A 14347-nucleotide genomic window follows, 5' to 3' on the forward strand; every position below is an offset into this window, starting at 1 on the left:
TGAGTAAAGATAAATGCTTTGACTTATTTGTCATTCAGACGTCCACTTGCAAGCGTACACACAATAAAATTACATTTTCATTAGCTCAAGGTCACACACTAGAAATTAAATTAGTCTTGAAGTGTTAAATTTACAGAATACATTTAGAAATATTCAACAAAATGAGATATTTTGTGGAGAAGTCATACAGAATCAAAAATATAAAAATATATTACTTTTCTGTTATGATACGGTTTTAATTTGTGATCATTTTGTCATAATTAAAAATAAAAAGTCTTCATCTAATTCAATCAGGGAGGCCACATTTTTATAGTTCTTGAATTGCAGCAAAGGACGACAAAAAATTTGTCGGAGAGCCTCAAATGGCCCTTGGGCCGCACTCTGAACTCCCCTCCTCTAGACGAAAAGAGTGACCTGATGTATATTTCCTCTGCAGGGAATGATCAAACAAGGAGTGCCAACTCTTTTCAGTGTTACCTCTGCTATGAAAGTCTCTTCCTCCTCCTGGACGTGCTCCCTGACCCCCCTCAGCCTCTCCAGAGTCTCCATCTGGCCCGGACACTGCTTCCTCTGCTCGGCCCGGCCCAGGACGCGACGCACCAGCACCACCGCCACCTGGAGCAGCACCTTCACACCTGGACGGCAGAGGTGGGACAACTTCACCAATAAGTTGCGCAACTGCAGCGTCCAACATAAAACTCACATTGCCTCGATTTGATTTAGTTTTCGGTGTAAAAACACACACACACCGTAGCAGAAGAAGAGGTCCCACACTCGGAGAAGCGTGTTAAAGGGCAGGTGACGTGTGAACAGACACATCAACCAGTCGGTGGCGAACATGAGCGGCTCCACGCCGTGCTGCTGGAGGTGCTTGTGTGCAGCCGGGCACGTCTTCTTCAAGACCCAGGAAAGGATGGCTGCGTCGAACAGGACTCCCTCCTACACAAAACACCGGGTGTGTTAGAGAACCACACCAGGTGTGTCTCCTGGAAATGTCTGATGTGGTAGAGGAAAAAGGCTTCCCTATAAAACAGTATGGACAGGAACGGGAAGGTACTCTAAAAGGTCTCTATCTCTTCGTTTTTATGTCATCCTTTGCATCTGCCCTCCATTCATCACTCCACCTTTCCTTGCACCATTCATTCATCTGTTTGAGTCTGAAATTTAAATTTGTAAAGGTGAAACATGAAGGAAGCCTTAGGTGTTCACTCACCAGCAGAGGGCTGTAGTATCCAGGAAGGTACTGCTCACTGATCTGAACCAAACACCAGAAGGCCTCCTGCCAGACATGATCAGAAGTTTGGCTAGTAAAAACAAATACTTCCCCATAAAAACAAGAGTGCAAAGGTAGAGCAGGCACATGGGCACCTCTACAGGTTGTTTGATTCCTGTTCACTTGTTTTTAAATAAAAGAAACATCCATTAAAAAAGACATATGAACGAGATGAGTGAGTACAGATAAAACCTATAAGTCTGCCCTGACAGAAACAATTCTCCCTGTCATGGTGATTGTTCTCGATGTGAACTTGCACCCAGTCTGCAGAACAGAAACGTGTTTTTGGTCCAACCTCAGCAGGCATGTTCATCAGCAGCACCGCAGCCACCGGCCCCTGCGCCTGGCAGTAACCTTCCTCTGGCTGGAACTGAGTATAGGCTTTCAACACCCGGAACAACCCCCGCTGCCTGCACACACACACACACACACACACACCACATTAATCAACCACATAGCACATGCAGAGCAACCAGCTCAAGCATTCTCACCAATCAGAAACATTTATCTGTTTTAATTGAAGAGGCAAAGATTTATCTTGCAGATGCAGTAGCTGAAGGCGTCATAAAGTTGTTCTCCACTCAGCTTGTTGGCAGAAACACTGCGTAGAAAACAAACCCACCCGTGTCCGTCTTTAGAGAGGAACATCTCGTGGAAGGGGAACTGTCGGTCTAGATCCCTCTCGATTATATCCACCCAGCTCTGCAGGCCTGGCTGTGAATCTAGAGACTGAAATAACAAGTCATTGATATTCCAATGTCACAGAGTTAAAACGGCAAACTTGATTTATCTAATGTAGTAAAAACACTGATTGTTGTACAATAAACATTAGCTGCATACGTAGTGATAGATTTTAAGGGTTACATGTTCATTTTTATGGTTGTCTCTTACAGCTCCCTAATTTGGGAAATGTCACAGTGGACCTTAAGGAATTTGGATTCTGTTCTTCTCCATTTTCCCTCCTGATCCTGATTTCCAGTGCGATGCTTAATAGAACTTAATCTGAAAAAAGGACATTTGGACTCTGGAGCAACAATTTCATTTTTTGGTTCTTGTACTCACCATCCACATCGGGCAAATTTTTGGATTTACTTTGCAATCCTCTCAGTCTGTGCTTATACTTGTTGTTTGTGCACCCTTTTCCAGCAGAATTTTTCCTTCCACTTAACTTTAAGCATGAATTTGCTTAAAAGTAGCCTTCTGTGTAGAGCCACCTTCTTTAACAATAACATTTTCTGGCTTACTCTGTCTGTTGAACAGTTACAGTAAGTCTCCTCCATCATTATTTAGCACACTTCAGAATAAAAATCCTGTTTTAGTGGTTGTACCTACAAATCAAGTTTTCTGTTATTGATTGAAATTGATAACCTTCAACATAATCAGAAAACAGACCCTTGAAATGTACCACTGTGAAACTCAGTCAGTGAATTTCACCTTTTTATTTAGTTAGTGAACTAACTTAACTTTGCAATGCTATGCTAACGCAAGGTTGCATGTAGCACAAACAAGTTTCCATTTTTAAATCACAATAATCAGGGAATTATTTTCAGTTTCTCACAAATTACTGCAACAACCATGCATCTTTTTTTTTTTTTTTTTGCAAAAAAAAAACAACAAAAAAACAACAACAAAAAAAAGAGAGCATTAACTCCAGTGAAAACATATTAGCTCTTGCCTCATAGAGGTTTTCATTTTGTCTCATTCTTTCTGATGCTCCACACAGCAGAGGCCAGCACTTCGCTCGGAGCGAGGCAGGGATTCCTTTCTGGCACTGCAGCTTGACCTGCAGAGACATCAAGATCCAGTAAGAATCCCTACAAAACCATTTTAACAGCAAACAATTTGGCTTGTCGTGGCAGTGAAAAAAACAAGGCTATTCTGCTCTTTTTACAATTTTATGTCAAGCTAAAAAAAAGAGTTTATTTGCTTGTCGTCTCTCCACCAGGACACACCTTGCTGCTCTTCTTTAACAAGATGCGGTCCCATTGGCCAATGATGTTGATCCATTTGGCTTCCCTCTGCCTGACCAGCTCAGGGGATGGTCCCACACTCCTGAATCACAACACAGCACACAAGACACCAAGTGAGTAATTTTAGCACATTTTGTAAAAGATAACCTATGAACTAATTTCTAGGGGCTTTTAAAGTCAGCCTGCAGTGATGCTCTGTGCCATTACTGCACAGCGACGCAGAGCCGCCTCTGAAAAACAAGGCAGGAAACAGGAAAACCACACGTTAGCAGTTTGACGTCTCCATGGCAACAGGTCAGGATGTTATCAATGGGGAAAATGCGAAGACGACAGGTAGCAGGTTGCTTAGCCTCTCCTACTCTGATTTGATACTGCTTCACCTGCCACCATCACTGTGTCATGTGTTCACTTGCTGCCATGGGAAAAAGTGTGTGAGTGTGTGTCTGATGTGTGATGCTGCAGCAGGCGTCGGCCGCTTGCAGCATAAAACTTTATCCAGGGTTTAAAATATCCTGTTTAAACTCCACCTGCACTTTAAAATCCTTTTTGTGAGATGTTAGAGCAACTGTCAGAGTAACTGAAGATGCATCAAACTGTTTAATAAATAAGATAATGCAGCGCTGCCCCTACCTCACTTCTTGCTGCACACTGCCAGTGAGTTGCCTGAAAGGAGGCTGACAGGCCGTGTCATAGAAACTTAGTTTCTATGAAAGTAAAAGAAGCTCAAATTAATGAAATTATAAACACTATATATAAACTGTGAATTTCTTTCATTTTTTTAAGCAATGTTACAATAGTGAAGAAATCTCACAGTGCCTCATATATACACTGAGTATTAACCATTGCTGTAGGCATATTCTGATTTTTAGAAAATATTTTGTGAGCTTGTTTATGTTGTTCTAACAACCTGACAACCTTTTTTGTCTATTCTTTAAATTAATAAAGTATTATAGAAGTAATCTTCTACCTCTAGCTTCTATCTTTTCTCGTAATAATATAATAAAAGTGCCTAAAATGGTTTTCATTGTAGCATTACTCAAATATTATGCATTATTTATTTTTGTGCTGTTTTCAGATGGTGCATTTTCCCTTTATTATCTTAAAAAGTACTTAGGTAATTATCTTAAAAAGTTAATCTTCATTAACTCTTGCCCCCTTCGTGACTTTGCCATTTTGTTGTGCAAAACATTTATTTAGTTATTTTTTTCTCTCTCTTTTAGTGTCAGTGGGTATAATGCACGTTTCTCTGCTGCATTAACCGATTCTCAGATATGTGGTCTGGTATAACTTCCTGGTCTCGACATGGAAAGACAAAAATAAAAGTTATTTTCATTTCGGGAGCCCTTCGTGCACATTTTCTCAAGCTGATTCTGCTAGTCTAAAACCTTTAATAACATTTTGTTAAAAAAAAAAAAAACTTTTGCATCAGTTAAATTAGAAAAGAGAAACCATTACAATGGTGGGAGAATATACAAACCTCGTGAATTCAAGCAGATTAAACCCATTAAGATATTTTGCATATTATTTATATATCAATTAGTCAGAGCTAGTATTTTAAGTGATTTTAAATTTTGTATCTGAACTTGACTTTTAAAGCTATCTTATTTCCTTGAGCGGTGCATGTGGTTTTTATAGCAGTATAACCCCCTGCTGACAGTAAAGTTGCAGTTCTCCAGCATCCTGCAGGTGTACTCACCCAGCTGTGGATCCATTGGTCAGAATGAAGCCAAACCGGTCCGTCTCTGGTTCTAGACTGACCTCTGATCCGGCATCCGACCCAGAGCTGTCCTCCTCGCTCTGATGCCTGTGGGGTTGACTCGATGCTTTCAACATCTTCGCAGCAGAGAAGACGGTGGCTCTTGTGGTTCACTTTGTAAAAGTATCCCCAGTCATGAAGAGTTCATGACGGTCGGGCTGCACATCTTGAGGAGTAATAATCCCATCTGAACCAAGCAATAGTAGTCAGTAGCCTACCTGTTCTCTACATGTTTTTACTTCTGCTGCTATTTCTTTCTCTGCCGCGCACTTGACTAAGGGTTGAGAGAGTTTTAACAGGAAGTTAATAGAGTGTTGACTTCCTGCCATTCAACCAGACACACCATCAAATGAAATGTGATATAAATGTAAATACCTTTTAGATTCCCTTCATTATTGCGCATTTGTTTCCAGAAGAGGTGTAGAGTGAGGTCTTCCAGTAATGGAAGTAGAAGATAAACTTCCTCTCTCTATTTACTGCTGTTAATCTGCACACCGCCCTTGTCTGTTACTGTTGCCAATGCATTGACTCACTTTTCCTCTGACACACACTGTGGTCCTTTATTAACGTTTTTCCCCCCCTTTTTTTTCTTTTTTAAGATCCTAAATAGTTGTGGAAGTGAAACTAATATTACTTTGATAGCATGACACATTTGTACAAAAAGGGTAATATATTTTTAAGCCTTTTAAAATCCCTTCCTACTGCATTGCCAAATAGCTGCGTTGCAAATATATAGTGTCAAAAGTAATACAAATTAAGGGGGAAATGTCAAAAGGTTAGCAGGGTGAAGATATTGTGACACAGACAGAAAGGGCAATAAACGAGCCGCTTTGAATGCAGCACTTCTAAAACTGCGCAGTTCAGGGACCGGTGGAGTTCATCACAAATCTCGCTCCAAAGGTATGCACCGTAAAAATTATTATAAACTGAACATGTAGTTGACACTTTTACCAAGAAATGTTGAATATATATGGTTTGTTTTCTGTTGGCAAATACACCTAAAATGATCAGCTCTACAACTGGGAAGCAGCGACTTATGATCAAAATAAGCGTTTTAGAGTAGACTTACAAACACGTTTTATCTGAAAAACGTAAATATAAAGCCTTATAGTAAATTAAGCGATGTTGGGCCATGTGTTTATGTGCATCATTCAGTCCGTCTTCAAAAGAACTAAAAAACCCTCCAAAACCTGGTTTAATCGCTACAACAACCATAATAGCTGCCGTTTTCTTTTTACATGTTGTTTATGCTAGAAGAAAGAATACATTTTACCTTTTCGTTGTCTTTTTTGTTCACATAAATTTGCTACATGGTGGTAATTGGTTTATAATCACGGAACACCCTTAAAACCCAGTCCGTACATCTGGTTTCCTATTTTCCCGGCGTTCCGCGAATACGTCATACAGCAGGGATTTGGGGCGCCAGATTACAGCAGGGCTGTCCTCAGCTGGCACTCTCCTTACCTGCAGGTTCTCTCATGTTTTCACAGTTTTCTGGTTTTTACATTACGATTGTTGTTTGTATGTTTTGTTTTCTCCCTCTCTGCTGTTAATCAGATGTCTGCTGGATTAAGAGTGCGTCTGTTACACTGCTACTCGAAGCAAGGTACTAAACCACATTATAATAACATGCATGCGTGCTAAAATGATGTTGGCTCACCTCTTGTGTTTGTGCATCTCCAGGCACATTTGGACATGGTTCTGGTGTTATGCGCACACTTAGCGTTAGCGCACCGAGAGACGGCTACAGTAAGTACTGGACTATATACAGTAGTGCACTACGAAAGTGGTACCTTCAACTTTTTACATGTTTCAACTACAAATTTTTGTATTTTACTGGGATTTTATGTGACTGGCCCACATATGGTAAAGTAGTGCATAATTTGCAATTGGTAAGAAAATGATACTTGGTTGTAAATGTTTGCATTGCCTTGATTTTATTCCATTTTTCTTTAGCTGTACCTGTTATAGCTTTTGAATTTTTAATATATTTTACTTTGCTACAGAGTAAAAATATTCATATTCTTCTCCATTATAATTTATATATTACTGTAGAGTTCTTTGGGGTTTTCTTTTAAATATAGTATGTCTGCTGTGTGAAAGTATTTAAACTTTTATCTTTATAAAAGTTTAAATACTTTCACACATGCAGAGTGAAGTTTTTGGAAAATTGCTCAAGTCAGACTGGATAAAGAGCACATGTTTAATTTTACATCAGTTAAATGTGCATCTTTGTGTTAAAGTATGTTAGGAAGTCTCACTAAGATACATTGATATTTGTGGATGTAAAGTGAAAGAATGTGAAAGTTTCTAAGGATGTGCGCACTTTTGACATATTTAGGAAAAATGACCAAAGCAAAAAGATTATGTAACCACATATTTATTTCTTTTCTCTTCTGGTAGAGTATGTAAATGCCCAGGAGCAGCCAACTGATCTGAGGTCCATCACTGACCGGGCTGCAACAACCCTCTTATGGACTGAGCTTTTCAGAGGTCAGAGCTGATTCATGCAATGGAGTTGAAGCTAAAATTTGTGTTTTCTTGTCAAATGTCATGAGAAGACCAAGATTTAACTTAAACAACTGCTCACTGTGTAGGGAAAGCTGATTTGTTGATCATTACAATTTTTTTTGCCCAGTGATGAACACAGCTTCTGAGTCTGTTGGTAGCTTAAAATACCCAATGCGCTTTAATTTTAAAATGATTTTAATTAATTTGACTCGATAAGGGGAAGGGCGCCCTGCTGCCACAAACAATCAAAGATGAATCCACGGAGGTTTCTCTGGAGCTTTTCATAAAAATAATCTTAGATTTTCTCCTTTTTATATACAATTGTTAAATTTAAAAAAGTGCATCAATTAAAGTCATCACCAGTCCTTTATTTACTCTTTTGTGACAATTCATTGCAGGTTTGGCGATGACCATGAGCTACCTGTTCCGTGAGCCTGCCACCATCAACTACCCATTTGAGAAAGGTCCGCTGTCGCCACGGTTTCGAGGCGAGCACGCCCTCCGCCGGTACCCCAATGGAGAGGAGCGCTGCATTGCTTGTAAGCTGTGTGAAGCCATCTGCCCTGCTCAGGTAAACAAAAAGATAGACATGCGTTGAATTTCAAAAATGTGTTAATAAGCAAAAAAAAAAAAAAAATGTCCTCCTAAATTTGTTTCAGCTCATTCCACTATTGGCCATTTTGTTTTTCTCCTCAGGCCATTACTATTGAAGCGGAGACTCGAGCTGATGGCAGCAGGAGAACTACACGTTACGACATTGATATGACCAAGTGCATCTACTGTGGTTTCTGTCAGGAAGCCTGTCCTGTTGACGCCATTGTTGAGGTGAGAAAAGAGTATTTTTGCATTTCTGTTTTGCCTCGAACAAACCCCTGACAAAAAAGGTGTTGTCTTTCAGGTATATTATTACCCTGAAAGTCAGTTTTCTCATTTGATTCTTTGTCCAGGGGCCAAACTTTGAATATGCTACAGAGACTCATGAGGAGCTGCTGTACAACAAAGAGAAGCTGCTCAACAACGGAGACCGATGGGAGGCTGAGATAGCAGCCAACATTCAGGCTGATTATCTTTACAGATGAGCTACGTCATCAGTAACAAGCATTTTAACATATATATATGCAATAAAAGAAATAGCTACATGTAGCCTTACTGACGCAAAAGTGAATTAGGGGTAAGCACGGAAGCCATGCTGCAGATACGCACCAATTGTACACTGCCTGGTGAAAAATGTCATGTTATTTTGCTGACCCTCCTTTAGCTGTAACTATAATTTTAATGTATCAGTGAGCTTATAACAAACTATTCTCAAACAAAGTGGCAGCTTTAAGACGTTACATTCGGTTGAACTGTGGGATAAAGTCTTGTGGACATTTCTTGCTAGAGCCACCCATGGGTGGAAACGATGATTAATTGTGTTAAAACTGTTACGTTAGAATATACCTGCCACCAGGAAGGAAATAATACTTTTATGGAAAAAAGATCAGTTAAGACATTTGGGTTGTCAGCTTGCCTTTTATAAGTGATTCACACTATTTATAATGAATTCATCAACTTATCCACTCAACTTCTTAATATAATGCTTTCATCTCTCTGAATCAGGGTCAGGTTGGACTCATTAACCATGTGACTTTTTGCCATTGTTTCAGATTATAATCCTTCTGTTTTCTATTAAGCTGAAGTAAGCTGTTTTCCACTGTTACCTTTAATGCTTTTTTATTTCGCAGCTGTTTATACAGCTAGTTTAGTCCAATTAATTGGAGCAGTATCCACACTGCATTCTTTATTTTTAACTTGACTGTGCAGCGAGTGTTTCCAAGTGTTAATTAATTGGTTTATTGCATTTATTTAAATATCTATTTATTTATGAAGCATGTCACAGCTCATCAGCATTTTTACCAGATTTTTATAATGAATTTGACATTCCTTATCATAAGGGTTTAATGCTGTTGAAAGTGCAACGCTGATTCCATGGGCAACATTTGGAATAATTTTGCGTGGCCCTCGATCACAGTTCAAGAGTAGCACCACTGGTACTAACACAAGCAAGTGATGCAGACGGACACTTTCAAAACTTGTTTATGGCGAGATCTTCACTGACAAGTTAAAATCTTTTTAAAATGGAAACGTTAGATACAACAAACTATATTTGTCTTTTATTAACACTGCCACAAACTATACAGGACCACAAACATCCAGCTTACTCATAGCTCGTTGGGGGTCTGTTATTCATTAAATCTGGCTAAGTATATCAAGCATTTTTGAGGAAAAGAGTGATCTTTAGACTACTTTTTATTTAAGCGAAGAAAATAGAAAACAGTTGACTGCACAAAGTTAGGACATCAGATTTTAAACTGTTTGATGTCAAATTTTGCACAGTCTTTATAGAGCAATTACTGTGACACAGTGATATGTATTTTTTTATTGTATAACTTAAACTTATGTCAGTAATTATAAAGTATTAAAGCTTTTTAGTCCACTGGAATAAAGCAGTTCTTAAAACCACGACTGTTTGAATTAATGATATGAAATGATACACTGATTTTTAAAGGCAGCTTTTGAGTTCAAGCATAAAGGTCAGCTTTCTTTACATACATTGTATGAATTCAAACATTTCAAGGCACATTTCAAGGCACTTTCCGTGACACATCAAATTTTTATGTAATTACATACAATCTAATTCACTCCAAAGGTCTTTGATTCTATCCACTTCATAGCAATAAAATGCAGCCAGATTATTATTATTATTATTATTATTATTATTATTATTATTATTATTATTATTATAGCTTATAATAGTTATTATTATAATAGTTATTATAATAACTATTATTATAATAATAACTATAATAATTATTATATAACTATTGTTATTATAATAATAGTTATTATTACTATAATAATAATAACTATTATTATTAATAATTTGCACATAGCTCTATGTTTCTGTCTGTATCATACTCAGTACTTCATTAGAGTTATTTATTTTTTATGAAATACCCTTTTACTGTAAATAGGGTAATTTCTTTGACCGCATATTTTTTCTTCTACTTGAGCAAAATAAACGTTTCTCATACGTATTTGCCGCTGCACATGTCACGTGACCAGGGCGGAAACTGACTCATAGTCCACGCTGAATCTCCCGCGAACGCAGCCATTTACTCTTTCCTCTCTTCGTAGTGACACCGGTGAGTCTCTACTTTCCTTCCTCACTGCGGCTCGGCCTAAATTTCAACTTTATATTTGAGCAGAAAGGCAGCCAGAGCAGGCGAAACCTTTCAGGTGCTTATCGGATTCATTAGCCGTTGCGGCTGTTGCCATATAAAAAGCTAGATCACGCCATCGATTTTTTTTGTCTTTGCTGTGCTAACTACTAGCTAGCTAACTTAGCCGCTAGCGTGTAGGAAAGAATGGCTTCCATGCCCATGCTACGGTAACATGTTAGCATGTATGGCTAGCTCTCGTAACACTGCTTTGTTCTTCAGAACTGTTGGCATCCATGTATTTGCATCTATTTATTTTTCAAAACGTATATTCTGAATTTGGGCAGTAGTATGTATACAGCTAGTGGACTGTTGATGATGATTAAAGTTAGCCGCAGTGTGGAACACATTAGCTGCTTCTTCGGGCTGATTGTTCCACTCGAACAAGAAAAAGTGCGCTCGCTCGTCATATGGCGCACTAAACTAACGCCAGCAGTTGGTTAGCTGCTAAGCTAGTTAGCAGCCCAGTGATGTTTAAACACGCATCCAAGATAAAGTTTGGGATATTTGCCTTAAATTTGGATGCAGAACGCTGTATTATTTGACACAATTTTAGGCTAAACGCACTGACTTTAACGTAACACTGCGTTTGTTGCGTGTCGGAACGTTAGCGGGGATCGAACATGCTAGAAGAAGTTGTGTATGTAGCAGCTTGATTTCTCAAACATTAAACAAACCACCCAACGTCCTCGTTGTTATATTCAATATTGTTTTAGAGGTGCAATTAAAATGCATAAAATGGGTAACTGCTAACACGATTAGCCTAGCATGATCAACTGGGGGATAACGGACAAGATGCAACTGACCATCCCGCCCTGTTTTTCTTCAACTCAGAAAAGTCGCAACTATGGCTGACTCTATGGGACAATGCGTACCTGTGGCGGTGTTTAAGGTAAGCTTTCGACTGAATAATAGCAATTATATTCGGTTTTATGTCTAGGTGAGGGATTCTAATGGTGATTTTGAGGCATTCATCAGTTAGCAGTTGTGAACCGGTACTAGCCAGTTTGGACTAACTACTATCTCTTCCTTTCAGCTGGTGTTGGTTGGAGATGGAGGCACAGGAAAAACGACTTTTGTGAAGAGACACATTACAGGAGAGTTTGAGAAGAAGTATGTCGGTGAGTATTCATATATGAAGTTCACCAGGCAATTTAATGAAGTCAGAAAAAGATATACAGATCATTTCTGTCTTGCGATGTCATTTGTATATTTATAAATATTCTTGTAAGTGTCCCAGTGATGTCAGTACTGCTAGAACATCAATGCTAGCACTAAATATATATAAAGTTAAGTGTCCTTTTCATATGTGGAAATAAAATACCTAGACTTTACAGACATCCCATGTTCACAGTTATGCTTACAAATGATTAAAAATATAACCTTCGTTAAGTTCTAAAGGAGGCGAAAGGTTTTATTATAACAATGACCTGCTAAAATATTTAAACAGATTTATGAAGTAAATTTCACCAAATTTGACTATTTTCTAAGCCAGGTTTAAATTCCTTAAGTTTAAAAACTGTTTTAAAAAAAGAATCAAAATGTAAGCAAATTGGGATTATGAATTTTAAATTCATGAAACTCAGTTGAAAATGGTACACATGGACAGAAAAAATTCTATAAAACACTTCATAGGAAGGTTTGAAGGCTAGATAAAACAGATGAGTTATCACCCAACAAAGCTTTTACATTGGAGAAAATATACAAGACCTGGTGGGGGAAAATGAACTTCTTCCCTCTAAAATAGAGCTGCTCATCGAGTTGCTTCATTAAAGCAGACTTGTTTTATCCATACAGGCTTTTAAATACATGCCGAATTCTGGAAATGTTTCATGTTTCTCATACAACTTGTCTTCTTTTATAGCTACTCTGGGAGTAGAAGTGCACCCCTTGATGTTCCACACCAACAGAGGACCCATCAAGTATAATGTGTGGGACACGGCCGGCCAGGAGAAGTTCGGAGGCTTGAGAGATGGTTACTACATTCAAGGTGCTAACCCACATCTTAAAAGGCTGGGATGCAGTTAGGTTGGCCTCTTTCTTTGTGTAGTGTGTTAACTTGATTTTTTTTTCCTCAACAGCTCAGTGTGCGATCATCATGTTTGACGTCACCTCCCGAGTCACCTACAAGAACGTGCCCAACTGGCATCGTGACCTGGTCCGTGTGTGCGAGAACATTCCCATCGTTCTGTGTGGCAACAAGGTAGACATCAAAGACAGGAAAGTCAAAGCCAAGAGCATCGTGTTTCACCGCAAGAAGAACCTGCAGGTAATGAACACGTCCCCGTTTTTATTCTGAGTTTGTTTGACTGGTCTAATCTTTCTTGGGTCTAAGTCTGTCTTTTGTGGTTTACCCTCTCCTTAGTACTACGACATTTCTGCCAAAAGTAACTACAACTTTGAGAAGCCCTTCCTGTGGTTAGCGAGGAAGTTGATCGGCGATCCCAACTTGGAGTTTGTGGCTATGCCAGCCCTCGCTCCCCCAGAGGTCCAGATGGACCCGTCTCTTGCCGCCAAGTATGAGGAAGAGCTTCAAGTAAGTCTAAATGTGTTTTTTTATGGCACAAATTTAATCTTGCAGCGCTTTGTTTGTAGCTCGTCAAAACCATTCCCGACTGGAAGCTAAAACTCGCTTTTGTTTTCCAGGTTGCATCACAGACAGCACTCCCAGATGAAGAAGATGACCTCTAACCTGTTTTCTGATTTTCCCTCCCCCTTTTCTCCCCGGCTGTGGACAGGAAGTTTGAGTTTTTCCCCCCTTTACTGTAAAATCCCTTTTCAGATTTTTTTTTTTTATTTTTGAATTTTTCGTTTTAAAACTTAAGAGAAAAAAAAAAACTTGGTGCAAAAGTCGTGGTTCTAATTTCACTGTATGACACACCCACCCTAGTGTTGTTGTTTGGCATGGCAACATGCTGCTCTCTTCGTCGTCAAGCACCCTCCTCCGCTGCACATATCCAGCTCACATAATGCTGTTGTACGGTGTACTGGAAGCACTACGGGGAATAAACTTTGAATAAAAACATTCTCAGTATAATATAATTGTCTTGCCTCAGTCATTTTGGATATGATCACAGACCTAGAATATCCAAAGGAAAATTTATGTAAACGTTATTTCAGTTGTAATAATCTGTATGGGCAAATAAAGGCATATTTAATTTGTTAAACAGGCTAAATCTCATTTCAGCCCTTCACTCTACACTGTTAAGGAATAGGGTGTCCCAGTTGTTCATGTAGGGCAGACGCTGTTCAAAGACATGCTTTGTAAGAAAGGAGTTGTGCTTGCAAGTCATACTTGCCTGTTTACACATTTGAGTGGTGGGCAATTACCCTAGGCTGGGCAGTTTTTCAAAACTTAAATTTATCCAAAAGGATTGTTAAATGTGCAATACATAATTTGCATGCAGAAACTTCTACCTTTAAATCCACAGAGAAATATTGTATTTTTCTCTAAAAGATGTGGTATTGCTTTAAAGATGATTCATAGTGTAATTGTAACCGAAATTAATGGGGCGGGGGTTTGACGGCCGGTTTGGTTTCTAGATTTTAACTGTAGTGATGTTTCACTTTTTTGTCC

At 38.9% G+C, this 14347-nt stretch overlaps 3 protein-coding genes across 7 annotated transcripts in view; 2 read left to right on the forward strand and 1 right to left on the reverse strand.

The window, feature by feature from the left end:
- Positions 1 to 6439, reverse strand: part of tbc1d10c (TBC1 domain family, member 10C) — a 9673-nt gene extending 3234 nt beyond the window's left edge. Inside the window, exons 1-9 of one of the 2 annotated variants that reach the window (XM_081611550.1) lie at positions 6273 to 6439; positions 4940 to 5186; positions 3226 to 3325; positions 2949 to 3056; positions 1896 to 2002; positions 1569 to 1683; positions 1214 to 1279; positions 750 to 939; positions 478 to 635 (exon numbers count right to left, since the gene is read on the reverse strand). In XM_081611550.1, the coding sequence (XP_081467676.1) occupies positions 478 to 635; positions 750 to 939; positions 1214 to 1279; positions 1569 to 1683; positions 1896 to 2002; positions 2949 to 3056; positions 3226 to 3325; positions 4940 to 5076 (981 nt within the window). In that variant the 5' untranslated portion in view covers positions 5077 to 5186; positions 6273 to 6439. Of the gene's footprint in view, positions 1 to 477; positions 636 to 749; positions 940 to 1213; positions 1280 to 1568; positions 1684 to 1895; positions 2003 to 2948; positions 3057 to 3225; positions 3326 to 4939; positions 5187 to 5374; positions 5503 to 6272 lie in introns of those variants that run through there. The other variant, XM_008420321.3, reaches the window with a different exon arrangement.
- ndufs8b (NADH:ubiquinone oxidoreductase core subunit S8b) lies at positions 3264 to 10012 on the forward strand. Of its 2 annotated transcripts, none has more exons than XM_081611554.1 (7): positions 3264 to 3356; positions 6557 to 6605; positions 6683 to 6748; positions 7403 to 7492; positions 7909 to 8081; positions 8207 to 8335; positions 8458 to 10012. In XM_081611554.1, the coding sequence occupies exons 2-7, from the start codon at positions 6557 to 6559 to the stop codon at positions 8587 to 8589; spliced, it is 639 nt and encodes a 212-aa protein (XP_081467680.1). In that variant the 5' UTR covers positions 3264 to 3356; the 3' UTR covers positions 8590 to 10012. The 2 variants fall into 2 exon arrangements, with proteins under 2 accessions (XP_081467680.1, XP_017162743.1); XM_017307254.2 differs by lacking the exon at positions 3264 to 3356 and adding an exon at positions 5556 to 5899.
- Positions 10013 to 10556: 544 nt separating this feature from the next.
- On the forward strand, positions 10557 to 13812 carry ran (RAN, member RAS oncogene family). 3 transcript variants are annotated; one of them, XM_008420327.3, is made up of 7 exons: positions 10557 to 10695; positions 11605 to 11662; positions 11807 to 11891; positions 12635 to 12760; positions 12852 to 13039; positions 13136 to 13306; positions 13417 to 13812. In XM_008420327.3, the coding sequence occupies exons 2-7, from the start codon at positions 11618 to 11620 to the stop codon at positions 13459 to 13461; spliced, it is 660 nt and encodes a 219-aa protein (XP_008418549.1). In that variant the 5' UTR covers positions 10557 to 10695; positions 11605 to 11617; the 3' UTR covers positions 13462 to 13812. The 3 variants fall into 3 exon arrangements, with proteins under 3 accessions (XP_008418549.1, XP_008418550.1, XP_008418548.1); XM_008420328.1 differs by lacking the exon at positions 10557 to 10695 and adding an exon at positions 10765 to 10789; XM_008420326.2 differs by lacking the exon at positions 10557 to 10695 and adding an exon at positions 11379 to 11410.
- The last annotated feature ends 535 nt before the right edge of the window (positions 13813 to 14347 follow it).

The sequence above is a fragment of the Poecilia reticulata genome, chromosome 10 (genome assembly GCF_904066995.2).
Source record: "Poecilia reticulata chromosome 10, P_reticulata-male-v2, whole genome shotgun sequence".
NCBI lineage: Eukaryota > Metazoa > Chordata > Actinopteri > Cyprinodontiformes > Poeciliidae > Poecilia > Poecilia reticulata.